This window comes from Aphis gossypii, chromosome 2 (assembly GCF_020184175.1).
Source record: "Aphis gossypii isolate Hap1 chromosome 2, ASM2018417v2, whole genome shotgun sequence".
Lineage (NCBI taxonomy): Eukaryota > Metazoa > Arthropoda > Insecta > Hemiptera > Aphididae > Aphis > Aphis gossypii.
Genome location: NC_065531.1, coordinates 19,067,459 through 19,093,567, shown reverse-complemented (window position 1 = coordinate 19,093,567; position 26,109 = coordinate 19,067,459). Strand labels below are relative to the sequence as shown.

General features: G+C 25.6%; 4 protein-coding genes across 6 annotated transcripts; 3 read left to right on the top strand and 1 right to left on the bottom strand.

The window, feature by feature from the left end:
- On the top strand, positions 1–8,272 carry LOC114127746 (uncharacterized). 2 transcript variants are annotated; one of them, XM_050201430.1, is made up of 4 exons: positions 1–321; positions 4,294–4,446; positions 4,912–5,067; positions 7,925–8,272. In XM_050201430.1, exons 1-4 carry the CDS (start codon positions 99–101, stop codon positions 8,005–8,007), a joined length of 615 nt encoding a protein of 204 aa, XP_050057387.1. In that variant the 5' UTR covers positions 1–98; the 3' UTR covers positions 8,008–8,272. The 2 variants fall into 2 exon arrangements, with proteins under 2 accessions (XP_050057387.1, XP_050057388.1); XM_050201431.1 differs by having other exon boundaries at positions 9–321; positions 4,930–5,067; positions 7,925–8,261.
- Positions 8,273–17,952: 9,680 nt separating this feature from the next.
- On the top strand, positions 17,953–20,991 carry LOC114127781 (uncharacterized). Its single transcript, XM_027992106.2, has 4 exons — positions 17,953–18,097; positions 19,550–19,702; positions 19,790–19,927; positions 20,016–20,991. The coding sequence occupies exons 1-4, from the start codon at positions 17,968–17,970 to the stop codon at positions 20,087–20,089; spliced, it is 495 nt and encodes a 164-aa protein (XP_027847907.2). The 5' UTR covers positions 17,953–17,967; the 3' UTR covers positions 20,090–20,991.
- On the bottom strand, positions 20,086–23,818 carry LOC114127767 (EEF1A lysine methyltransferase 2). The gene is made up of 5 exons (XM_027992091.2): positions 23,591–23,818; positions 22,300–22,398; positions 20,729–20,813; positions 20,333–20,657; positions 20,086–20,267 (listed from the first exon to the last, which is right to left on the bottom strand). The coding sequence occupies exons 1-5, from the start codon at positions 23,644–23,646 to the stop codon at positions 20,173–20,175; spliced, it is 660 nt and encodes a 219-aa protein (XP_027847892.2). The 5' UTR covers positions 23,647–23,818; the 3' UTR covers positions 20,086–20,172.
- Positions 22,541–23,584, top strand: LOC114127759 (testis-expressed protein 9-like). Of its 2 annotated transcripts, XM_050201168.1 has the most exons (2): positions 22,541–22,830; positions 22,903–23,584. In XM_050201168.1, the coding sequence occupies exons 1-2, from the start codon at positions 22,710–22,712 to the stop codon at positions 23,556–23,558; spliced, it is 777 nt and encodes a 258-aa protein (XP_050057125.1). In that variant the 5' UTR covers positions 22,541–22,709; the 3' UTR covers positions 23,559–23,584. The 2 variants fall into 2 exon arrangements, with proteins under 2 accessions (XP_050057125.1, XP_027847879.2); XM_027992078.2 differs by having other exon boundaries at positions 22,544–23,584.
- Positions 23,819–26,109: the final 2,291 nt, after the last annotated feature.

Genomic DNA, 26,109 nt, shown 5'->3' with positions numbered 1-26,109 from the left:
CACGCACACACCACACGCCGACGGGCGATCGGCCACCGACGTCGCCGGCCATTTGGTGTTGAGACGCGGCGCCGTGGACACGTCTACGAGACACAGTCATGGCCCAGTGGACTGTGCACGCGTTTTTGGCGGCCGCGTACTGTTGTTGCTGCCTGGTGGCCGCCCTTCCGTCTCCGCAATCGGCGGCCGGCATGACCGTCGGGTTAGCCGCCGCGAACACTTCCGCCGGCGGCGTAGCCGTTCCGTCGCCTTCGTCCGCCGCCCGGAACAAGCGGTGGTCCACGACGTTTGGAGCCAACTCGAGCAACAAGAACGTGACAGGTGAGCGCGATCTCCGGTCGCACGCCGGTATGTGTGTGCAACGTTATACCACGGTCACTGCCGTGATGCACGAGACTTACGTGCAGGCTTATTATAATGTTATGTGGTCTGACTATGACGTTTGACCGTCATAAATAATTATAATATAGGTACCGCTATCTTAAGTCTGCGTCGTCGTTATTATACAATATACCTAATTTGGGTTGGCTTCGGCGTGTATGCACTTGATTAGTAAATACTAAATAAAACCCTGATCGGACTATAAGTTATTATATTATTCTATAGCTGTTTTGTGTAAGTAGATATTATGTACGTCTGTCTATAATATATAATATATAAAATGATTTTGTGTCAGTACCTATTTGATAACATCGAAAACTGTCGAAGCCATACACTCACATATAAGCTAGTCCCATTGGTCTTTGTTTTGACCAGGTATCGATGAAAAAAAACCCAAAATCTTAATTGTCAATGTTAATTTGCCGGATCAACAGGAATAAGTATACAGTTCACATATTATATTGTCACATAATAATTGGGCAACTGCCATTCTATATAAAGTAATTCTACGTTAATTCTATTTAACACATAATTAACAATGAAGGTCATGGTTCTCAAAAATAATTAGTCAAATGGAAGTTATGAGGAAGTTTTGCTGTAGATAATATAAGTTGATATTATATATACGCGTGCAGTGCTGCAACTAACATTATCGAGTCCCGACATAGATATTATACTTCAAAAATCTATAGATGATAAACTCTACATTTAAGTGTCATGTCCTAACATCGTCCTCTAAAATCCTGATAAACTACTTATAGCGTATGAAGTAATATAGCTAAATAGCCTTTATAAACGTCAAGGATCTATAAGACTAATGCGTGCGTACACGAAATGTCGATTGTTTTAGTTTATATATTAAATCCAAAATTGTAATGATCAAATTTTAAGCTTCACACTGAAACATTGACGTGCGCACAGTACTAGCTAAATAAGTATGTACCTACAATTGTTTAAATTTTTTTATCGATCCGCAGTATATATACGTTTCCAGCACCAGTGCAATGCGTATTATATATTGTGTTTGTGCGAATAATATTATCAATGCTCGTGCTCGGACATGAAGGGAAATTAAAAAGTCGACGGTGAATAGGAAAAGTACGTAAGAGGAGAGGATTACGAGTAGTGGAAGGGGACGAGAAAGTAAAATTGTAAGGGGCGCAAAAAAAACAATATATATATTATATTCACGATTTACGATTGTTTCGCACGCTAAGGCTGCAGCGGCAGCTAAGGTAACAACACGGGTATTCATGTATACATATATATTACATCGTAATATTTGTGTATTATAAGTGTACTACTTTATACATAGCGGTGGTGGCTGTATCCACGGTGGAAACGGCTGCGAACGAACTGTTTGACGCCTTCGTCGAACACGTAAATAGAGAGAAAAAATTCTAAGTGCATACAGTTTTACAATAACAATTTGTTTTGTAGTTAGGTACCATGTTTCTGCCGCCCACGTGAATATATATAAAATAGACCTTTTTTTATTCGTAATATATACTAGTGCCTGTATATATTGGTCTACGGTATAATATTAAAATAATGACGTAACGATGGAAAAAAATTAAGTGGCGTTACAGTATTATATAATTTATATCATAATATAATATGTGTACACAAAACTCTGCGCAAACAATCGCAATAATTATTATAAACGTTAAAGTATGATGTATTATATTGTATAGGTACACACGATTTGCTCGGATTGTCTGTTTTGGCGTTTTGCCCCTTGAGGTTTCTTTCGTCGTTTCATTTCACGCGAATTTGACGATACGTCGTGCAAGTGCGTGTTCGTGAAACACATCGAGGGTTAGAGTAGTTTTCGGACCCACAAAATTATTCCGTTGAATTCCGGAATCTCCGATTTGATTTTATAAAAGCTATTTTTACACACATCGGCCCCACTTTTTTCCGAAATGTATTAACAGCGCAGAAATAGTATATTATTTTATTGCCCAAGCGAGCTCGCATACATATTCCGATGACATTCATTGATAATATAATATGCGTTTTAAGCGATTTACTGGTTACATTTTTTAACCGTAGTAAGATATCTTTAATACTATTACGTACTGATTTCCCGCCCCTTAATGAGACTTTGTAATAACTATATAACAAAGTGCCAACATTTGTATTATTATATTGTTCGTGTTATATTTTTAAATTTTCGGGCCATTCGTTTTGATTATTTTTAATGATAAATGATAATGCATATGCAGTGTGCACCTACATTAAATCTATGATACCTATAAGTAATGATATTTTTTATAATATATTTTAGGACTGTCGATACTATATCGATTCGATAGATCTATTAATGAAATTATATAAATATATAATAGTATAATACACTATAACGTGCTCAACTCGGAAAATACAGATATAAATATATAATACACAATATATAGGTATGTAAATCTATTCAATTTTGACGACCTTTTCTATAGTGCATTAGTCAGGTTTGAAATTGTATAGAGAATAGGTATTATATTTTTATGAGCATATACAAACTAAAGTAATATAACATAACAACAAGGCAAATTGCCCTTGACTAAAACAAGTATAGGCAGTAGGCACCTTACTTAGGTCACGTTATATACGGAATAGGCGTTTCGCCTAACGATATAATACAATTAAATGTTCTTATACATTTTAACCGATAATGTTCAACGCTTAGCTTATGATCAGATTACTGTCTAATATTTTAGTATATTATTGGTTACAAAAAAGAAAATAACGAGAAAAAGTGCCGTAGAGAGTTAAACGATAAACTTATTGAACGTTAGAAATGATTAAAAACACCAATTTATTCTTATTTAATAATATTTAAAATACATTAAAGAAAGCATTACATAATATACTAACATGGGACATATAGACATATACCTAGAAACACAATACTTCTTAACGTTTTTAAATAATATTTATTTTCTCTTCAATTCAAAATTATTTTATTTTATTTAAATACAGTCTAACCTTATAACTTTAAAACAGAAACACTCAATAAATTCAACTATTTTAACTGATGTACGGTTTTAAGTCAATAATATTTCTATAAATAAAAAAAGGTAGGTAGTACAATTTGATTTTTATCTTATAGCAAGGTTTGTTATGTCATTTAATCATTCTTCATTCTATTACAGTATCGTTATTCTCAGACAAAATATTTTATCGATAAATGTATTTAAAGATTAGTAAGTATACCATCAATAATATTGTTCTTTATATGGATTAAAAATTAAAAAAAAATCTTGCGTATAAGTTCTATATTTTGAAAAAAGTATTATTTTAATAAAAAAACATCACGTTTTTTAAAGAATTTTTTGGGGTAAATCGTATAATAATTAAAATAATTATTACCATATCATGAATTTTCATAAAAAATAATTTGATATTTAATAATAAATATATCAGGTATATCAGGTATACTAATTATTTTTATGTGCATACTTATAAAATAGACACATTCAAAATGTCTAAAAATTCTTATGTACTGCTTATAGTTTACTTAGTGTAATAGTTAACATTGTTTATTGTAATTATAAATTTAAAACTGAAAAACTTAGTACCAAAATATTTAATATACACCATTATAATGTGTTATTATGTTATAAAATTCACACTTCAATGTACATGTAAATTATGTCAACTATTTATTATAAAATTGAGGGCGTGTCTAATGGATTTTTTAAAAACTCGTATTATTAAAGTGCGTGATTTATGAAAAAACTAATCACGTCATATTTAGACTTTAATCTTGCGTCGCCCTTTATTATTTATTGTACAAATATCATGATTACAAAAGGTTAATATTAATCAATATTTTGTATGAATACTGGAAAATTTGGTGTTTATTAAATAATAGTTAAAAATTAAATTAAATTTGTGATTATTTTTTTTCAGCTAATAACGCAGTTCAGGAATGTACTACAGACTCTGATTGTTTAGATACGCCATTTACATCTTGTGCGCTTGATCCAAGTGACAAGAAAAGAAAATGTTTGTGCGCAGATGGAAAACTGCCATTGAATGGCGATTGCTTAAAAAAACCAAGAGGTATAACTGTATGAGCAATAAATAATTTATCAAGTTAATAATATAAGGTTCCTAATTATTTGAAATAAAATCAATGATTCTATAAAAACACTTAATATTGAGCTCATTAAGTTGTATTATAGTTTGCAATTTAGCACAAATTATTTTTATTTTATATATTAATATTTCGTGTATCACTGTATTTCACAATTTATTTTATAATTTTTATATTTTATTCATTTACATATTTTAAAAAAATGGAAAAGTTAGTCTGCCATGTAGTAGGTTTTGAGTATAATTCGTTATTAAGTAAATCATTGTAATGGAGGTGTTAAATTTTTGCGCAATGATAAATCATTAGATTCTGATCCATTTTTCTAGCAAAAACTATCCTTAAAGTTATTATTTTTCCAGTAACCATTTTAAGTGTAAATTTATTATAAGGTATTACATATTAGTATGTAGTATGTACTAACTTTTTGCCAGGACCGCTTTTTGTTCCAGCATTAAAAACATCATGTGAAACAGACTTGGAGTGTTTGCCGAATGCCATATGTAAAAATAACGCTACATCAACGAATCCAAGATTGAAAATATGCGCGTGTAAAGACGGATTTATCGAGGAAAAGGAGTCTTGCAACTGTAATTATACATTACATTTATTCGTACAATAATATACTATAATATCTTAATAATTGAAAACTATTCATTGGTATTTTTGTTTAAAACTAAGCACATAGGACATGAACATAAAAATGAATAAAATAAACATGGTTAATATAAAATACAATCTAAGTAAAAATAGTTAATTTTTTATTAACTATTTATGCCAGGCATTGCATAAAAATAAACTGGTACCATAATTTGTTAGACAATAAATTAAAAAGAAAATAATGAATACAAAAAAAAAAAATATAAAATAAATAACTAGATAACTTCTAGCAAAGTATCACTTATGGGTGACTTCTTACTCAAATAATATATTTATAAATTTTCTTTATTCATCACATACATACTTTTTGTGCTAAAAAGTACAGATTGTGTGTAATTTAGTGTTAAATAAAAAAAAAGTATTTTGAAGTTATACTTTGTACAAATTGTTAATAATTTTTTAAACTAAGGTGTTGGTTATAAATTGATAATTTTCGTATGTATACGTTTATGGGTGTTAGTGGTATTACTTGTTAGTTGTCAGTAGTAGTAAAGGTGTATCAACACAGAAACAAATAAGTCGGTTCAAATTATTTTAATTGACCGTTTGTTCTCTATTATTGTAAAGTTTGCGTGACTTAGTCGAGTTTAAAGTGATTGACCGACAAATTATTAATAGCACAACTATCAAAGTTGGTTGGACATTTGAACTTTAGTGTTCATGTTATATTAGACATATTGATAGTCAATCAATTTTTAAATAATGGATTTTTTATTTTCATTTAAGACTTTAATTTTCTCATGAAAAAATAAATAAAAGGGGATATTCGTATTATTTATTTATCGAATTGTCAAAATTGAAGACAACTTTTAAAATTAAACCAGAAAACTATTCAAAGACACTTTGTGTATTATTTAAATTATTAATTTAAAAGAAATGTATAAAACCCGGGATACTCTATCTGCTATATATCAGGTGTCAAGTTATAGAGTAGGCCATTGTGATATTCATTACTGTCATCTAACAGTCTAAAAGAAACAATTAAAACAGTCACTTTAATGAATATGCTAAATTTGAATTCAATTATATAAAAAACTATTCTGAGTTAAGTTACGTCAGCCTTCATAAAATTTTGAAGATATTTCCTACTATAGAAATATAATGATAATTTGTACTAATACATTTGAAAAATATTTGAGAATAGTTCATAATAATATAGGTATTATTAAAAACAAATAAGGTTCTATGAATAATATTTTTAAATTAAACAAAATAACATAATAAAAAAATTGTTTTCATTTAAATATATAATTGAAATACAAAACGAAAAATTGAAAATAATATGTTTATACAACAAATTTAAAAATATATAAGTGCAATTTTTTTTTTTTTTTTATAGAAATTTGAATCAAAATTCATATTTAAATGAAGTATAACGATGTTAGTAATTTATTAATAAAAATTTATTTGTAAGGATTTGAAACAATTACAAATACTATAAATTTAATTATACAAAATGTTATTTTTGAAATATGTAGATTTATTTTTAGCTATTACCTATTTTCACCATGAGCCTATTCACAATGATTTTCGGATTAGGTGGTATATTTAATCAAAAAATAATAACAAAAATATATCATGTTATAAACTATTATGGTTTAATTTTAATAATTTAATATTAATAATTTAATAAATTCAATCTTTTCGGAAAAACCAAATCGACCAACAATAGATTTAATATTAATAGCAAAATAAATTACATTAATAGCAATATCAAACAATATATTTTGAATTAATATTCAAAGTGATATAATATGTATGTTAACACGCCGTCTCTGTTTAAAATTGCTTTTTGTTTATTATGGTAAATCGTAAATCATTGAATTCAAATTTAATACATTCATCGACTATCACTGTGATCCAATCGAAATATACGATACAGTATAACTTGCCTAATTTCTTTTTTTAATTTGATTTTTAATTTTTATTTATAGTTAGTACTTAAAAAATAAAATTGATTTAATGATCTGTGTAAAAAAAAAACAATTAGACAATATATGAAAACGGTGCATCGGATAGGCAATTTCGGTACAGCTTTGTGTAGAAAACAATTTTGTCGTATTATTTATAATATTTCAAGATAATATTATAATATTATGGTAAAATCACAGAATTGATTAAATCAGATTGAAAATTCTGGCCACCTAAATTTTAGTGAGTTATTTTGAAAAAGCTTATCACTGATCTATTCTATGGTAAAAGCTTCCTTTGTTATATTTTAAAATATTCCAATAAACCATAAAGGTTTTTCTAAAATTTTCTTAATATTTAGCATATATTACATTAGTGTTAGGACACACAAATTGTATTTGTGTTTTTTTAAATAAATGTTATCAAGTATATTATTTATACAATAATAGGATCATATTAATATTATATACTATATAGGTATAATAATGTTTTATACAAATAAATATAATATAATAAGATCCATTGAATCCGTCAGCTTCATTTTACAAATAAACTAACCGAAGTGATGTTATATTTATCTAGTGTGAAGTCAGTATTTACAATTTGATTTCATCTGACCTCTAAGTATTTTATTAGCTGAATAAAAATAAAGTTTTAATAAAATATATTATATGTTCATAGATTGAGTTTATAATGTTGTCATCCCTTATTTAATTAAAATAAGTATTATCGTAGTATTATAGTACTACGATTATTATAATATTAACTATATGATATTAATATTCAGTATTTTATGTAAGTATATAACTATATATATATATATATAGTCATATCAAAATGTAAAACTAATATTATTAATGAAATTAATGTTTGTAGATGCTGATTTATTAACTTTCAATTACACAACCTTGTTGATCGCAGTTTTCACTTCATGGATTTGGAATGATCATCGTGCATAATCAATAATCATAGTAGACTTTTTCAAAACAATATTTCTTCTATACTTACACATTATTAATTATTTATTTACTATAATATTTTATGTTATATTTCACTAAATTGATGCACAAATTAAAAATAATATTGTAAGGTCCTGTTATATTATTACCTTACAAAATGTTTGCCTAATTTTAGTCGAATTAATATTTCAATTTATTATATAATATAGGTATGTATCCTATACTAATATTTTATCATTTTTTTATTACACATTATTTAAGATTGATAATACTTAAGTGAAAAAATATTATATATATTATATTGCATTTTAATTTTATATAATATATGAATATATTGTACTATTTGTACTGATATGAATACATGTATTACTAAAATAATTTACCGATACAAACTCAAATTAAAAATAAATCTTAATGTTTATTCTAATTTATAGTTTTACTTAAATTGTTAAATATACAATATATATTATTAATTATAGGTACATGTGGATTCAATATGTATGATATAATAAATCAACATAAGTTCATATTTTGATGAATATTAGGTATAAATGAACAAATCATTTTTTAAACTGAACAGAGCGATAAATGTATTCATTTTACAATAATGACCCATTATATTTTTTTTTGTGTTTGCATCATATTTTGGAGCATTAAAATGCTTACATTTTTAAATTTGAGGGGATTAGTTTCTAGTCGAAAATTCTAAAAATTGAATATGAGGTATATATCGAAAGTTTATCATATACTTATTAAGAAATATCGAAAATATATTTTATTTTTATAACTTTTTTAAGTTAAGATTTTGATGAAATTTTTGTATTTAAAATTTTTCAAATAATATCTCATACTAAAGATTTAAAAATGTAATATGTAGTGTCTCATTTGTGATTATTCCTGGAATTAAAAACAATGGTTGAGCATAATTCAAAAAAAAAAATTGTATGACTGTTTGAAGTTTAAACTTGATTAAGTTTTTTATATATTTCATATTGAAATCAAAATAAAAGATATTTGGAATTCAAATTTGGACAAAATAAGATATTTAAACGAAGAATAATGGTGTTAAAGCTAATCATTTCATTTCACTTAATTCAATAACATTATTCGTGTGGACTTGAAACTTTTATGTATATTATAAAAAAAATTTTTTGAGTGCAATGATCAATATCTTTTTAAAATATAAAGATTAATTTTATTTTAGACTGTATATCCCAATATATAATTAGCCTATTTCTCGGCGTTTTTAAATCGGATGTATAATGTATATGCACAGTGCACGAAATACCCGAAGGACCAATTTGTAATATCCAAAATAACAAAATGTAACAAAAGAATAATTTAATCAACATAAAAAATGCACAGAAATGTTTAATATTATGTACGATACCGACACATCTTTGGGTTAACAAGTACGACGATACAATAATGAATCAAAATAAAATATAATAAATATAAATCGAACTTGATTAAATGTATCCAAATACAATATGATTACTGGATATGCATCATAATTTATAATTAATAATGATAATATTTAAAAATAGTAAATTACCAGAACTAGGAAAATAAAGCAAAGAGGAGGAAAGTCTGCGTCGTGCTGATTAGCATTACACAATAGCCTATAATAATTACATTATGACTATATGCACCGTGCACCGAGATGAATCTTTAGCGTCGTCAACGGTATTAATTCATAAGTGAATAACAATAATATATGATATAAATAAATAGCATTATAATACCTTATTAAATATTAATAATAAATATAGTAATGCGATGTCTTTGGTAAAAATTAAATTAACCTACCAACTGTAATACTAGTATATTAGAATAAATTACTTTAGCAATATAAAAAAACATTTGGTGAAATATACTTAGTGGATATTATAGCCATATCAGTGTAGGGCTTAGCACTGTTTTTTTTTAATTTTATAAAATTATCTTATTAAATTTTATTGTCACCTATTTTATAGCATAGCTTGTCCAACTTTTTCAATCTAAAAATTAATTATGTGTAAATACTATTATACGATTTTTGAGTATTTTTATGACAACAAAATATGGACGATGATAATGATTTTGAAATAAAAATATAGGTACTTACTCGAAGAAGCAGTGAAAAACTTATAGGATACACAAAGCCAGAAAATATGATGACTCGAGTACAATAAGAAAGTTTAAAAATTAATATATTTGTGGTATATGTTATATCTATATGTATTAAATAACTAGTATAATATATAATAATTTAAAAATAATAATATATAATAGGTAAAATAATTTTAAATTATATTTTTTTTCTGTATAGGTAAATTACTATATTTCAATATATATTATTTGTATACATCGAAATTTCATTTAAATTTGAATTTATTGTATACATTATCATTAATTATATTTTAATGTTAGAAACTATTTACTATTTTCTTAAGTATTCAATTTTAGTCTATATTAATAAATTATGACTTTTATATATTTTTATTTAATTTTTCGTACTCAAATAATGTAGGATAATAAGAGTTAATAAGTTAAGTGAAGTTAAATTACTTTTAGTTTAAACTTATAGTTACCAAACGAGTTCCTATTTTTATAGTAATTTTTAATTGATGAATTAATTTTTTTTTCATTCATATGTATTTTTAATTAACTTTTTTTTATAGTAAAATTATACTATAAATTATCATAGTTTCAATTTCTAAATTAAATTTTTTTCGTTTAGTAAATAGGTTTATACATATATTTTATTTAGCGGTGCATTTATGGCATTGAAGAGTTGAATTATTCAACTTGAATAATTAATATTTAAATTTTTTATTAACTAATATTATTAATTATAAACTTTTTTCACGTTTAACTTTTAAATGTTGATATATATATATATAAATATATATTAGAATTATTCAATTATGTGTCTAAATTTAATACAATATACTTATATACTTAATGTATAAAAAGTTACAAATTTAAAAAGTCAATATGTGATGTTAAGTCGTTAATTTTTAATCAAATAAATTGAACATTGAAATACATAAGTTTTCACCCAGTTGATACAATATTAAGTATATTATTATAATACCTACACCTAAAGTATAGAGTTTTGATATTCTAAAAAAACAAAAAAAATAAAATCTCATCTGGAAAATTGAAAATATTTTTTATATTATATATAGATTATATAGATACATATAGTTTATTTTAACTTTTAACATTTTACGTGTAGGGTACAATGAGTTTATAAATTGTATGGTAGGCCAATAACATCATATGGTTAGTTTTCATACAATCATACCCTAAATTAAGGAAATCTCCTTCTATTTATATTGAAATGGACGAAATCGTCTTTTTAATAAAAAAATTGTTTGAAATCTGTTTTATGTGGAATTCAAAAAATGACATCGTATTATTGTTTTATTCATATTAACTTTAACTTTAGTTTCTTTATTTTTCATTAACAAATTTTACTTCATGATAACCCTTTTATTTTGAAATACCTTGAATTAATTATATATTATATTTTATATTTTTATTTTCAGAAGTTATGTATTCTGGCTGTCAGCCATCTTCTGATAACTCAAATAAAATAAAAAGTGAAGCAATAATAATAAAATTAATTCCATTTATAAATAGTAAACTACTTTTATCTATAGTTATCAAGTATTTAGATTTAATTGAAGAACTAAATAGTATTATTTCCATGATCTGGTCCTAAACTTTTTGCAGTAAGATGGCTGTTTTTAAGTTTCTTCCTGAATTTTTAGAATTTTTAGCATTCATTGCATATGTGATTACTATTTGGTTATAAGAGTAAGGATTTTTTGTCTTTTCACATATTTTTGTAGTAAAACATATAAATTATAAATATAGACTAATTGGATACTGTATTTAAACCATAAGAATTAAATAATATATTATATATTTAGAGCATGGAAAGGATTGGACTATTGGAGAATTTTTGGATTTAATTTTAAATTTTATTGTTTATATCATAATAATGATATAAATAGAGACCAAGAAAAAACTAGTAGCTGAATTTAGTCAAGTCTTGTATTATATACTTTAGCGGGGTACATAAATACGCGGATGTTTGTATTCAACGAAAAATATAGGCAATAGCTAAGTCAATTTTGAAAATGGACATTGAAAAAGAATTTTAACTATAACATGGATATAATCAAAAATTGTCATCATAAGAATATCATAGTATTATAAAATTATACTAATAAAAATTAATTAACAATATCGGTGTGTCTAAATTGCTCGTTCGAGATATCTATTATAATTTTACAGTTAATGAATATTAGAAAAATTATATGGTCATAAATTACTTCAATATTATCTAGTTTGTCTTTTTGTTTAGGACTTAGGTAGTCTTTTTATAGTGTCGCTTTATTGCTACAAAATTTTTTAACTTTTACTTTATAGTTTTGAAGAATATGTTTAACCATGACCTGCGAATCATATCTTATCTAGTTTAGTTTATTATTTATATTTGTAATACTAAAAATTAATAATAATTGTTTTAGTATGTTTATTATTCATGGCAAATCGTTATATTTTTAACGGACTATTAAAGTTTATTTATGCAGCTGGTTCTTAAATAGTATGTATTAATATTTTTGTTTAAAACTATTGGCATATTATAGGATCATTAATAATCATTAAAGGTAAGAAAATATAACTAAAAACTACTAATGGTAATTGGTAAAAACTAATAACTAAGAAACAACAACAACCCAAGTCTGCAGCATTTTAAAAAAGAATATTAATAATACTTTTAAGAATCTAGATACTTTGATATAATATTAAATATTTAAACACTATCAATCATTAATTCAAATAATAATAATAATATTGCTAATGTAAAAAAATATTGATTAAATACTAAGTACTAACATAAGCTTATTAATACTGTGTAGTTTTAAAAATTAAAAATAAAAAGTAATAATAATTTTAAATGAGTGTATATTATATATATAGGCTGTTCTAGGCAAAAATTCAAAGTAGTATCTAGTAAATAGTATTATACGTCGGGATTTATGTAATTTTCTATTTTAAAAAGAAAAAAAAATATGGGGGATTGTCAGTTTGCTGTATAGAACATTTTGTCATGAGTATTGTTCATTGATAAATCATAAAATTAGTGCGAAAAAGTATGGTATACTATATTGAAGTTGTAACAACTAACAAGCCTCAGTTAGTACAAATCGTTAAATGATGTGAATTTGATTAATTATAGATAAATAATAAGTAATGATGTTTATTAAAAAAAATATTTTATGTGTTTCAGTAGTATAAATATATATTAATTCCTAATGACTCTATAAAATCTAGCAGTGAGTAAAGTACCCACGATTTCAATTCTCGTATAGACCCAAAACATCTTCGACTTAGTACAGGACAAATTGGTTCAATCTGCATAAGAGAAAAATCAGTCACTAGTAAGGCAGCGATGTTAGTTTAATAATACATACATTTAAAAATAGTATAGTTCAAAAATTGCGGTACCAGTTTTCGGCCGATTCCTTCATTTACTATACCTTTATATTTTATCTATGGAAGAACCACATCCAAATAGTCCTTGTAAACACATGTAGCCTAAATTTAAACAAAAGTCTTAACGATTATATAATTAGTGAAGAAAACAAAATACAATGTATTCAAAATGCTCATAGGTAATCTACAATTCATATATATATAAACATTTATCATTTATGTTATTACATTTTTAATTTAACGAAAAATTTTCTATTTATTAAAAAAAAACTTTTTTACTCTGCTGTTTGCTCAAGTTTTCTACAAGGTTTGTAACTTTAGTCTTATTTTGTATATCAACAAAATTCTGTCTCCTATTTATTTACTATTTTAAGCGGTTATTTTAATATAACTAATTACTTAGTGTTAAACATATAAACTTAGTATGATAAACACGCATATTTTAATTACTATTTAGTTTAATTACAATGTTCGTGTTGTAGCAAGACAACATAAAATCCAAAACATTCTTAGAAGTAGTTAATTCTATAAGTAATTATGACAACTAACGTCCATCACTCTATACTCAAAGTAACTTAAAACAGGTAAGAAGATGGCTGAAAGCAAATAATATAAAACATAAATCTTCTATAAATACAACTTAAGTTTTTAAAATTATACTTAAATTTAAATTGTTATTCTTTTCAGTTAGCTTTAAAATAACACAATGAAAACAATGCATACGATGGAAAAAAACAAATCTGTATAAATTAGATATCCTTTTCATCGTTGAACCAGGGACTGATTGTGGTTGCAGGTACCAATGATTTTATAGGTTTCAGTTGATGCGAATTAAAGATCTATTAAACAGTTTTAATTCATGCCATAATCAATACCTAGTCATACATATTTTTATGTGCTATTATACATTTTATACTTATATTAATTTTTGTTATAAAAGTATAGGTAAGTATATCTACAATATAAGTACTACTTAAACACTGACCAGAATCTTATTTTTCAAACGCGAATAGTATGATACATTAAAATTAAAAAATTAAAAATCACCCATCAGCTGTCGGTACCTAACGTACGTCGCGATGGATTTTCTCTGTATTTTTTGTTTATTTCAGTTTTTGTTCTACTTAGTGTTCACCTAATTTTTGAATTTTTCAACAGTCGCAAGAGATTGAGATGCCGTGTTTTTTGGTTGTTACCTGTTACAAACGTTAACAATTATTATTATATATGTAGCTCCTATAGCTAGTATACTAATTATTTATAATGAAATACACACGTATATTTTTTAATTTCCATTTATTCCTAATTATAATGCTCACGATTACAAGTAAGATAATGCAAAAACCATAAAAAAACAGTTAATCCTGCGTACCTACCTATATCCAACGTTCAACGACAACGATTTTTTATTCGCTCGATAGTCACATTTAAACGCTATCAACGCGCCACAATCTAAGGGTACCTTTATAATAAAACGAACGTCATTGTATCTGATAAAGTGGAAACTTTAAGAGCATTGCGTGCGAACGAGCCATGCGACCCATAACATTGAAAATAGGGTCATCAAGACCGCCTTGAGCTTATGTATATATATTATTTAGGTATATATATAAAGAGTATATGTATATTTATTGTTGTTATTATACTTAAATTTTTAACATTTACATCGTTTTCGAATAGATATTTCAAATTTTAAGCTGAGTAATGAATGTATCGAGGTTTCAAAGATGTATTTATTTTTCGTGTCTGGAAACACTACTTTTTATATCCAAAAAGTATGTTTAATTATTCCATATGGATGATGATGATATTACACACTAAAATATAAATCTAATTTGGTAACTATAGTTAAAAAAATTATTAGATTTAGAATGATAAAGTTAAGTAACTACTTAAGCGGCTTACATTAGGCTTATATATTTTTAGACTTTTAGTAATTATATATACCCTTTATAAACAATAGAAGCCCATAAAGATCACTGAATACTTAATATAATATATTATAGTTACGTAGAATAATCAATATCAGTTATTCAAATTTTTTTTTTTTTTAAACGTACATGACCAGAAATAAAAATACTGATTACATTTTAAATTTTTTGTTTCCCATACCTAACCTATAGGTAATAAGTGTTTTAAAACTAATCTAAAATAAATGTATAGAATTATATTTTTATTTGATTATTATACACTAGTACTAGTTGAAATTGTATGCTCTAGTAAGCGTATACTTTTATGACTTTTATGTTTTTATTTAGTAAAAAAGTATACAAGGTCATATAATTATTCATATCGAGCATGTCTTGTGTATAGTTATGTCCATGCACCATGCATGCATCTCCAACACAAATATTTAACGTTTAGTTGTATAAGAAGTAAGTAACCATTTGGCACTTGCACACTATTTGAATATCATATATTATTTATTTTTTTGAACATTATATATAATGTATAAAAATCAATAGCCTTGAACCTAACAAAAGTCACTCCAAATATAGAAAAAAACGTTACATTTGAATCGGTTCAACCGTTTTTAAAACTAAGCTATCGAATAATTTGTGAGTGTATTATTATTTTGGAATTTCATCTTAAGTCAACTCGTCGTGGTCGTTTTTTTTACCAGAGAATGTATTATTTTCTATTAACAAAAATTTCAATTTATTAAAAAACTGAACTCTGTTGGTTTTTTGACAGAACATTTTCATCTTGATCATACTTATTTTTATCAATTGTAAACCAAAACCATTTCTGTAGTTTTATAGTGATATTAATATATTATACAACGGTATACTTTTTGTTACCTGCAGATTAGAAGTATATTAATACCGTAAAATTATTTTAATGTTAAAAAAATGCTTTGAAATTGCGTATAAAATGTCGTACTTAGTACTCATCCAAATTTCGTGCGTCTAAGAAATTGTGACGTATTGACTCATTGAGCAGCCACATCATATTTTGATTTAAATAACAGGTATAATAGTAAACTTACGTAATTCCTATCTACCTACAAAATTGTCCAAGTGTTAAATTATAACCATAATGTACTTATTTTGTCTATTTTTAAGGTATATTGAAAAAAATACTTTTTTATGATACTGGTATTTTTCTATGTTCCTAACTTGACCTGCGTAATACAATTTTATTTAAAGGTGTCCAGTCTCTTTTTTCATCATCAATTATGATTGTTCTTTGTATTTTTTTTCACAAACATTAGTAGTTTAAGTGATTGAACTGACTTTTTAAGGTAAACAATGGCTGTGTACTATACCATTTTGAATATTACATATAGGTAGGTAAAACTATATGTTGTACAATGTGATAAGTATTTAATTAATCGGATATTTTTGAATTCAGTGTGATAGGTTGTATAGTATATAACTACTGATCTCTAGATTATAATAAAAGTGTTCGCAATATAACTCATTTTTAGTTGTACACCCACAATTTTTTATCTATGATTTTTAGCTTACTTTGATTTTATTGAGCTATAAAAATGGCTTTAAAAATATGATAGGTATATATTTTTTTTTCATTTGGAAAATTTGCAATCTAATCAAGTTAATCTTAATAAGCAAATAAGATGATATAGGAAAAATATTTTAGCTTATTTTCTCAGTTAGGTACCTAATTATATTGTTATCATAGGTCACATAATAAAATAAAATTAAGCCCGGAGGAAATTGGTGAGAAAACCTATCTCAATTAGTTCAAATATCACGGATTAATTAAAAATATTTCATTTAATAATATTTTATTTTACGTTGCACCTTCCTTATGCAAATTATGTATAACATTCAAATAATTATTACTCAGCCGTTTTTTTCCATGAAAAAATTGAACGATTCTGCGTTGAAATGTATATGCTTTAGTGTTATCTGCAGTTGTTGTGGACATCCTATAAATTATGGCTATATGTTTGTTTATACAGCTATACAAATGTATTTTATAAGACAATATAAAGTATGTAATAAATTATAACCATTAAGAGCTCAATCTGCAATGTACCTATAAAAGAGTGGCATTTGTGATTTCCCGATTCCCATGTAATATTTAACAAAGTGTAGTCACAAAGATTGTCAACGGTGTCATAATAATATAATATACCAATGATATTGCTCCCGAGCACGCTCGTCGAAAATGTAATATCATTCAAATCGTGTTATAGGTAAATGTACATGCTGTATATATATATATAGCCTTACATGTAATATAGTCAATCAAAACAATCGTTTCGATGTACGCGTATTAAAATTTCGAACTCTTAGCTATATGTAAGACTCAAGGTTTATGTCGAAATGTTCAGATAACGTGAGCGAAATATAGAACTATTATATAACCCATTTATGCGTGTGTGTGTGTTTATGTACATAATAAATAATGGCAAGGGCGTGGGCGTTGCACGACAGGAAACGACCAAACCGACCCTTCTATCGCGAGACTTTGAGTTTTGGTCATTCTGCCAAAATGCGCGTTCTAAGCAAGGCCTTGGTCGCGGCATGCGCGATTATTACATTGTCCTGTTGCGAAGCCTCCACTGAAACACTGAGGGCCAAACGAGGTGTAGTTCCTGGTAACGCGGCCTCTAGGCCTAAAGGTATGTAATATATTATTATGATTATCGTAGTATCATAATAACCATTATTAATAATTATACATATTGCTGCTGCGATAGAGCACCGCATCGATAACGGGCTTAAACATTTTCAAAGGGTCTATATAACTATAAAAAATTTGACCATTCTCATTTACTTTCACTCTCACCACAGCCTAACCCGATGAAATTGAAGTCTTTATAAAGGGATTATAAATAAAGGGATATTAATAAAGGGATTATTTATAAGGGATATATCCCCCCTCAATTGTATCGCTCACCATTCATACGTATTTAAAACCTAGAGTCTAGACTCTGGGCTACTATTATTAGATACATTCTTTACTCATGGTTTATATATACTATAAAGGTTACGTGCAATTGTAGTACCATACCTGTCGATAAAATTTTTGATTGGCAGTCGCGGTCACTCAAATATATTAATATTAATGGGTATATGGAGCATTAAAATGCTTTAAACAAAAAATGACTAAAAAATCGATATACTGCACTTAGATTTTATAAAAACTGCGTCTTAAATAATAATAAAATATATGTATACCTATACCTAAAATAACAAATTATTTATTTGTATGAATAGTATAATATGTATTAATGGTTTATAACTTTCTTATTTTAGTTTCGTCACCTGTAAACTAATTGATATTGTTTAATTTTTCTTTGTACCTATAGGTATACTTAACTATCGCGCTAACATACACTTCAAATACTTACTCATTAATTTATATGTTTAACTCATAAAATATATAATAATTAGCAAACTAATCATTAAAAATAAAAAATTCCAAAATACGTAAAATTAATATTGGTAAATCATTGTTATGTATGATCATCGGATATCCGGCAGTGGTGTTCTACTAAAACTTATTTTTAAAGGTATATCTATAGTATAGTGTAATTAATAATTGTTATTAATTATTATCTGAATGATTAAGATAAATAAGGCTTGATAATTTGTACTCTAAAAAGACTAAAAAAGTACTGAGTTACCGCAGAGGAATGAAAATTATGGATTTTAAAATAAATTTATTATATTTTATTATTTTTATTTTATATTATATTATTTATTTATAATTTTTCTGATATTGATTTTTTTAATATTCAAACAATAATAATAAACGTATCAACAAACACAAAATAATCAAATCAGATATTCAAAATAATGGTACTCAAGTATTTAGATTCTAAGACGTATGAATAAAATTATTTCGTGTTTGTAAAGCCAATAGCAACTACGTTTTGTAATACTCGGAAAAACATTACCTATATTTTCATTTAAATCTGTGCCCAGTAATTAGATGCTAATAAATAAGTCTATGTCTACACAATTCCTAGTGGGGATGTTTTGAAAACATACTACAAGTAACAAACTCGTATTATTAGATATTTATTTTTCATTTTATATAAGTACATCGTTTATAATTTTGGTTTTAGACGCTATTCGACGGTCTGAATGTCGTACGGATTACAACTGCAAGGCATGGCCGAAGACGTCGTGCGGTAAGGATCCGGTGGACGGCCAACGGCGATGTCTGTGCGCAGATCAAACGCATCCGATCAACGACGATTGCATAACGTCCCCACAAGGTAACGACGAATTCGGTGGTTTATGCAAAATGCCATGTTTAAAATATTTACCAGCTATATATAGTACTCATTGATGACGGTTTACAGATCTGGGAATGCCTTGCGAACGGGACATCCAATGTATCCAGCTGGCGCATTGTACACACAACATTAGTGAACCGCACACAGATATAAAGATATGTCAGTGCAGAGAAGAGTTCGCCGACGACGATGGGACTTGCAGTAGTGAGTGGAGCGTTTACAAACAAATAATATAGATCTAATTTAACATGGGTTATTTCAATGCAATAAAATGTATTAAATTATGTTGCAGGCGGTGTTCGAGCAATGGTATCTATATGTTTGGCGATTTTAGTTGCTGCTGTTTTGCAAAATAACCACAATTAAAAAAAACAGCTTAGAGTTTATTGCAAAGAAAACCACAATAGTAAATTAACCAGTATTGAATAAAACATAACATTTTTCTTCTTTTATAATTTTTGGTAAAGAGTGGCTGACAATGTATTACCAACAGCTCCTCCAAACTGGAACGATGGAGTTGGTATGGTGTGAACAACTTGAAAGGCTTAAGGAAAAAGTAATTTTTTTTTTATTAGTTAACAAAACTAAGAGTTAAACAGTAATTCTTACCATCGCCAAATTGTTCATTCAATTCTAGTTGTGTCCAATTGCAACTTACAATTAAAAACATTCCATTTGGTTGTAATAAGTCGATTATGTTTTCTTTGTATCGGGTTCTCTTTTCTTTATTTTCATCCTCCATACTAATAACATCATAAGTACCTTTATCCAAGACCAATGAAAACGTCGGTAATGTTTTTACATCATCAGTCAAAAAGTCAAATTCTTTTAGTGTTATATTTTCTATTTTTTGATCTTTTACTATTGAATTTGCTAATTTTACTGCAGGCGCTGAATAATCTATGCCGTATAGATTGGAAAATCCTAATTTAGCCTGATTACAATTGTTTTTTTTAACAAAACTTATTATTACACATATTTATGATAAAATAAAAATATAATTACTAATTGAGCTAAGAGTAAAGCATTTCCGCATCCAACATCTAAAATGGGATCTTCTAGACTAATTTTACAGTTTGATTGTATACACCTGTAAAAATATATATTTTGAATAAATAATTTATTTTTTTAATCTATGAAAATATGAGCTGGTTATATATGTATTTGAGCATTAATTTTATAAATTGTATTAGTTATTATTATAGGTAATGAATTAGTTTAAACATTAAATATGCTTTGTATTAATTAAAATATAGTTGGCTAACCGAGTACAGTATAAAAAGGATAAACTTTTCACTTTTGTATTTATATAATCAATTTAAATTATCATTATCCTTATTTCTTTTCTACATATTTAAAATTTCCATTGCTACTTAATATTTTAGAATCCTCTGATATACAAAAATAATGAATCTTATGGAATAACATACAAAATAAATGTAGAAACTAATGTAGAATAATATTATAAAATAAGAAAAAAGATAAAATGTTAACCCGTTAAACATATTTAAAGTTAAAATTTATTTCATCTTGAAGTAATTTAAGTTTAAGTTTATTACTTTAAATAAATTAATATTTTGAAAACAAAATAGTAATAATTGAGATTCAAACCTACATATTAAATAATTTATGATTTAAAATGTTGTATAATGTTATACTTAAGATTGAATAAATTAACAATATTGTAAATCTGAAAAATATTTAAAAAAATTATTTGTGATGTAGATATTTAAATAAATTAATTTTTCTGGATATTTTTTGAAAACCATTGTGGTATATAAATTGTTCTAAAGACAATTCAAAGAAGATAGTAAAAATTACGCAATTTAGATGTTATTAATAAAATAGAGCATGTAGGTAAATTTTTATATTAAATTCTTTATAACTTAAATTATAAATAGTGATAGCCATATAGGTAATAGTAATGTTATATCCAACATGAAAACATTTCGTAATTTTAAATTTTAACAATTATTACATAATTAATATTTTGATTAGATTGCAAAATATGTCAATACTAAGAATATTGAGTTGTTGAAGTAAGACAAATAATACATCAATGTTTAATAATTGAAAATTTTTATTTCACAAGTAACTTTATGCTTTATTTAATTTACTTTTTAAATATAATTAGAATGAATTATTCCATAGTTTAATGAGAATATTTTGGGAGTTTCGTAAAAATATGTTAAGGAAAGTTTCAATTAACTCCAAATTACTATACTTTTACAGTTAGAATATAATTGAGAATAAAAACTAGGAACATTGTTATATTTAAAATGTAATATATTATTAAGCCAGTGAATTATTGAAATCTAGGTAAACTAAAATCTTTCAATACTCCAATCAAGATTTTGTTTTTTTATACCATTTTAAAATCTTAAGCCATTAAGTTTATAATTATTAGTTATTTAATAATTTTTTAAATAGTCATTTAAGACAGTGCTTTATTGCCATTCTTATACATCAACAGGCCACACCTCTACATGAATAATATTTGTTCATCAAACATCAATAATTTAATAAATAGTTTTTTGCTCAATTTTCCTGTGTACAATATTTAATCTCACACTTACTTAATCATCTTTACTCCTATACCATGACCAAACCATTCAGCACCAGGATCGCCAAAGTTTTTGAAATTGTCCAACTCTACATTGTAAGTATCATTCCAACTGAAATTTAAAAGAATATAAATATAGGCACTTATTAATCATTTTTTTCTAAACATATTAAGTTTGGAATTAGGTACAAAAACATTTTTTGGTAGCACTGTAAGTTGATAATGTCATAGTTACCATAATCATTAGGGTACTGAAAAACATAAACAAAGCTGAAAGCAATATTTTTTTTAATGTATTTACTTCATTTTTATTTTATTAATTTAAAATGAAATACATTTTATCTTAATTTGAAGGAAAAATGAGTAATACAGTAGATAACTAAATTGTGGTGGGTTCTTAGATATTTATTAAGCACAAAAATTATGGCTCACATGCCAAAGGAACATGGGGAAATATCAAAAAATGAAGAAGTACTACAAATGAAGTATGAGGAAAACAACAAAATAACAAAACAATTTATGGATGAAATCAATGAAATGAAAAGTAAGATAGATAATTATGATAAGCACAGTACACCAGATGTTAAACATAAATCAAAACCAATTAAATCTACAGAATTTAATACGTTTATGAAAATTATTGACAATGGTGATACTATTGAAGAAATTAAAACGGTTACAAGTAAAGAAATAACTATCAAAAATTATGTGCTACAAAAAGAAATTGATCGTTTAAACAACGAACTGGTGAAAAAAGATGATTTAAATGATCATTTACAAGAAGAAAATAAAAAACTGATTGAAGAAAAAGATAAATATTTTCATCAATTATCATTACTCAAAGAAAAAATAAGGAAACATGAGAAAGAAATTGATCATTTAACTGGAACACTGAAAATTAGAGATTCTGAGGTGAATAGAATATTAAAAGAAATAGGGTGTATAGAAAGAAAATTTAAACATGAACAAATCATACATGAAAAACAAAAATCAATTTTTATAAAAGCCTCAGATGAGAATAAACAGCTAAAAGAAACTGTAAAAAAGTTGGAAGCCACACATAAAGACATTGAAGAAAAGTATACAAAAGCATTATCCAAGAATGACGATATTTTGGCAAAATGTGTTAGAGAAAAGGATGTGCTTATTACAGGATTCAGAAAACAATTAGAACTAATAGATTCATTGAAGAAACAAAATGTTAGAACAAAGTTACAAGAAGAAATAAATATTTTAGAAAATGAATTTACTAAACTTTTAGAGGGTAAATAAAATTATTTATTAGATAATAAAAATTCACTTACTATTCCTCTGTAGCCAAGTTAGGTTTATCTTGAGAAATATTCTCATTGAAGCTCATTTTTAAATACAAATGTGAATTAAGAATATAGGAAATAGTAAAATATTCTTTGTTTACGCAGTGTATTATCGATTTCCCATTTATAAGATTGATTGTTTAGTTTTAAGATTAATTATTACTTATTAGTTTAATATGATATTTTTGAAAAATAAATTTTAAATAATTTGTTGTAAATAATTGTTATCAGTACATGTGTAGTTTTTTTATTATCAGTAAAATAATGTTAAGAATTGTGTGTGATTTTGCTTATAGATGGCGCACTCATAATAACAATATTAAAATAATATATTAATAAAAAGTTGTGCAAAAATAGAAAATATCCAACTATCTTTTATTATATATAATAATCTATAAATATTTATGTATTTTGTAGTTACATTAAAACGGCCTATGCAAAATATTGCATTATACTAATATAATATTTTGCTGTACTGCCTATTGTAATACTTATGAATAAAAAAGTAATTAATAAAAATAAATTCAATTTTTTTTTATCTATTTAATAGCCTAAAATTATCTTTGATTTTTTGCACTATACTCCACACTTTAATGCCAGTAAAAATAAAAAAAAAGTGGGTATTTAATTCAGTGATTACCTGCCATTGAAAAAAAAAATTCTTATTGGGGACGATATTATGTCAATGGCCAATCTACAGCACTATACCTAAGGATATTAATTCAAAATATGTTTTTTGATAATTTATTGAAGCTATTAAAGCTATTTTATTAATACATAATAGTATGATGGTAGATTGATTGAATTTTTTTTTTTTTTTTTGTTGAATCATTATATTATTCATGTTTAATTATTATAATATAATATAATATATATATTTGTATCATATTGTATTGTTGTAAATTGTTAACTCCCCCAAATTTTAATTTCAAATATCTATAATAAAAATTGTATGGTATACCTAGGTAAAATTTGCTATCAGAAACAACCTTTAAAGTTGAAATTCGAAACATGTTATTGACTAATTATTTAATTAAAAAAAAAAAAGTCATAATATTAAAAGTTACGTACATTCATTATTTTGCTCAGAATATTTTAAAAAAGGTTTTTGGGTAACACTCTTCTGCGTATTAGGTGTTGAGTGATATATTATTATACAACTTTTTTTGCATACGAACATTCGAGTATACCCTCCCTATGCGTAGATGTCTCAAGAAATTAAGTTCCCGTTAAATGCATTATACAGGTAAGCGAAAAAAAATACCATAAAGATGAAAATAAACAAAAAATTGAGTTAACTGAGACAACTAATGAATACCAGGCAATAACATAAATTTTTTGAAAATATTATTGCATATTTTTAGTATTCTACTGTAGGTACATAAAATATAATAATATAAGTAAAAAATTCATGTTCCTATTGCAATAAATAATATTTTTGAATAACAACAAAATAAATTAAATTGCTAGGTTTTCTTTGTTTTATTGATCAAATATTCAAATATCTGATTTCGTTCAAATTTGAAATTCAAATAGTTATTTATGGAAAAATTATGCTTATAGAATTTTTAGATAGGTATTTTGGTTTCAAGAAGAAATAAACTATAAAATAAATTACTTATATACTGCAGGGAAATGTTTAATAATTTTATCCTTCAAGTTATACCAACTAAATTCATTTAGATAATTACCTACCAAAAGTTGAAAATCTAAACATTTTTACTTCTCCAAAGGTGATGATTACAAGGACAGACGAAGAAATAAATTAAACTAAAAAACAGAAATCATTGTAAAATTAAAACCAATATACATTCATCGCTCAGATATTAAAAATGTAGGTATTTCAGTATTTATTTTGTCTTAAAATAAATTATAACTATATCATATAATATAAAAGATTCTGTTACCTATAGCTGCTATACATTTATAATATAAATAGTGTCATATTGTACAAGCACTGTAGTACGTTATAAGGAAAACATTTCTGTGGGTTTTTTTTATTAATATGTTATACGATCTTTCTAAATATGTGATGGTTGTAAATTAATACTTAATAGTAGGTACCTACTTTATGTTTTTTTCGTTATGTTGGGGTTACTAGGAGTAAGTAACTCCTTCCAAATGTTCAGCACAGCACAATTTTACATTAAGTGTAAACTAAATTATATGGGCCTTACATTGGGGAAAATTTCAGAAAAACATCGTGGGAACTATTTCTTACGTTAACACTTGCAAAATCAAAATGATAGATGTCATGACTGCAGTAACCAGTATTCAAAAGGTTTTATAGGTTAGAATCTTTTTTTTTACTCAAAAAAATATTAATCATTTTAAAATAACTATCATCTACCTTTATAATAAATAATTTACTACAATAATACATAGCTCTATGATGGAAATTTATTTAGGTAGCCCTAATAATTATATCTATATAGAATCTACAAAATTTAAGGTATCTTATGTAGACCTATATACTTTTTCGATATAATTTTCACGATAGGTATTTA

Coding starts and splice junctions, on each gene's coding strand:
- LOC114127746 (XM_050201430.1), top strand. CDS start 99: ATGGCCCAGTGGACTGTGCACGCGTTTTTGGCGGCCGCGTACTGTTGT. Junction 322..4,293: donor GAGCAACAAGAACGTGACAG/GTGAGCGCGATC, acceptor ATTTTTTTTCAG/CTAATAACGCAGTTCAGGAA. Junction 4,447..4,911: donor TTGCTTAAAAAAACCAAGAG/GTATAACTGTAT, acceptor ACTTTTTGCCAG/GACCGCTTTTTGTTCCAGCA.
- LOC114127781 (XM_027992106.2), top strand. CDS start 17,968: ATGCGCGTTCTAAGCAAGGCCTTGGTCGCGGCATGCGCGATTATTACA. Junction 19,703..19,789: donor TTGCATAACGTCCCCACAAG/GTAACGACGAAT, acceptor GACGGTTTACAG/ATCTGGGAATGCCTTGCGAA. Junction 19,928..20,015: donor CGACGATGGGACTTGCAGTA/GTGAGTGGAGCG, acceptor ATTATGTTGCAG/GCGGTGTTCGAGCAATGGTA.
- LOC114127759 (XM_027992078.2), top strand. CDS start 22,710: ATGGCTCACATGCCAAAGGAACATGGGGAAATATCAAAAAATGAAGAA.
- LOC114127767 (XM_027992091.2), bottom strand. CDS start 23,646: ATGAGCTTCAATGAGAATATTTCTCAAGATAAACCTAACTTGGCTACA. Junction 22,399..23,590: donor AACTTGGCTACAGAGGAATA/GTAAGTGAATTT, acceptor TTTAAATTTCAG/TTGGAATGATACTTACAATG. Junction 20,658..20,728: donor CTTTACTCTTAGCTCAATTA/GTAATTATATTT, acceptor AATTGTAATCAG/GCTAAATTAGGATTTTCCAA.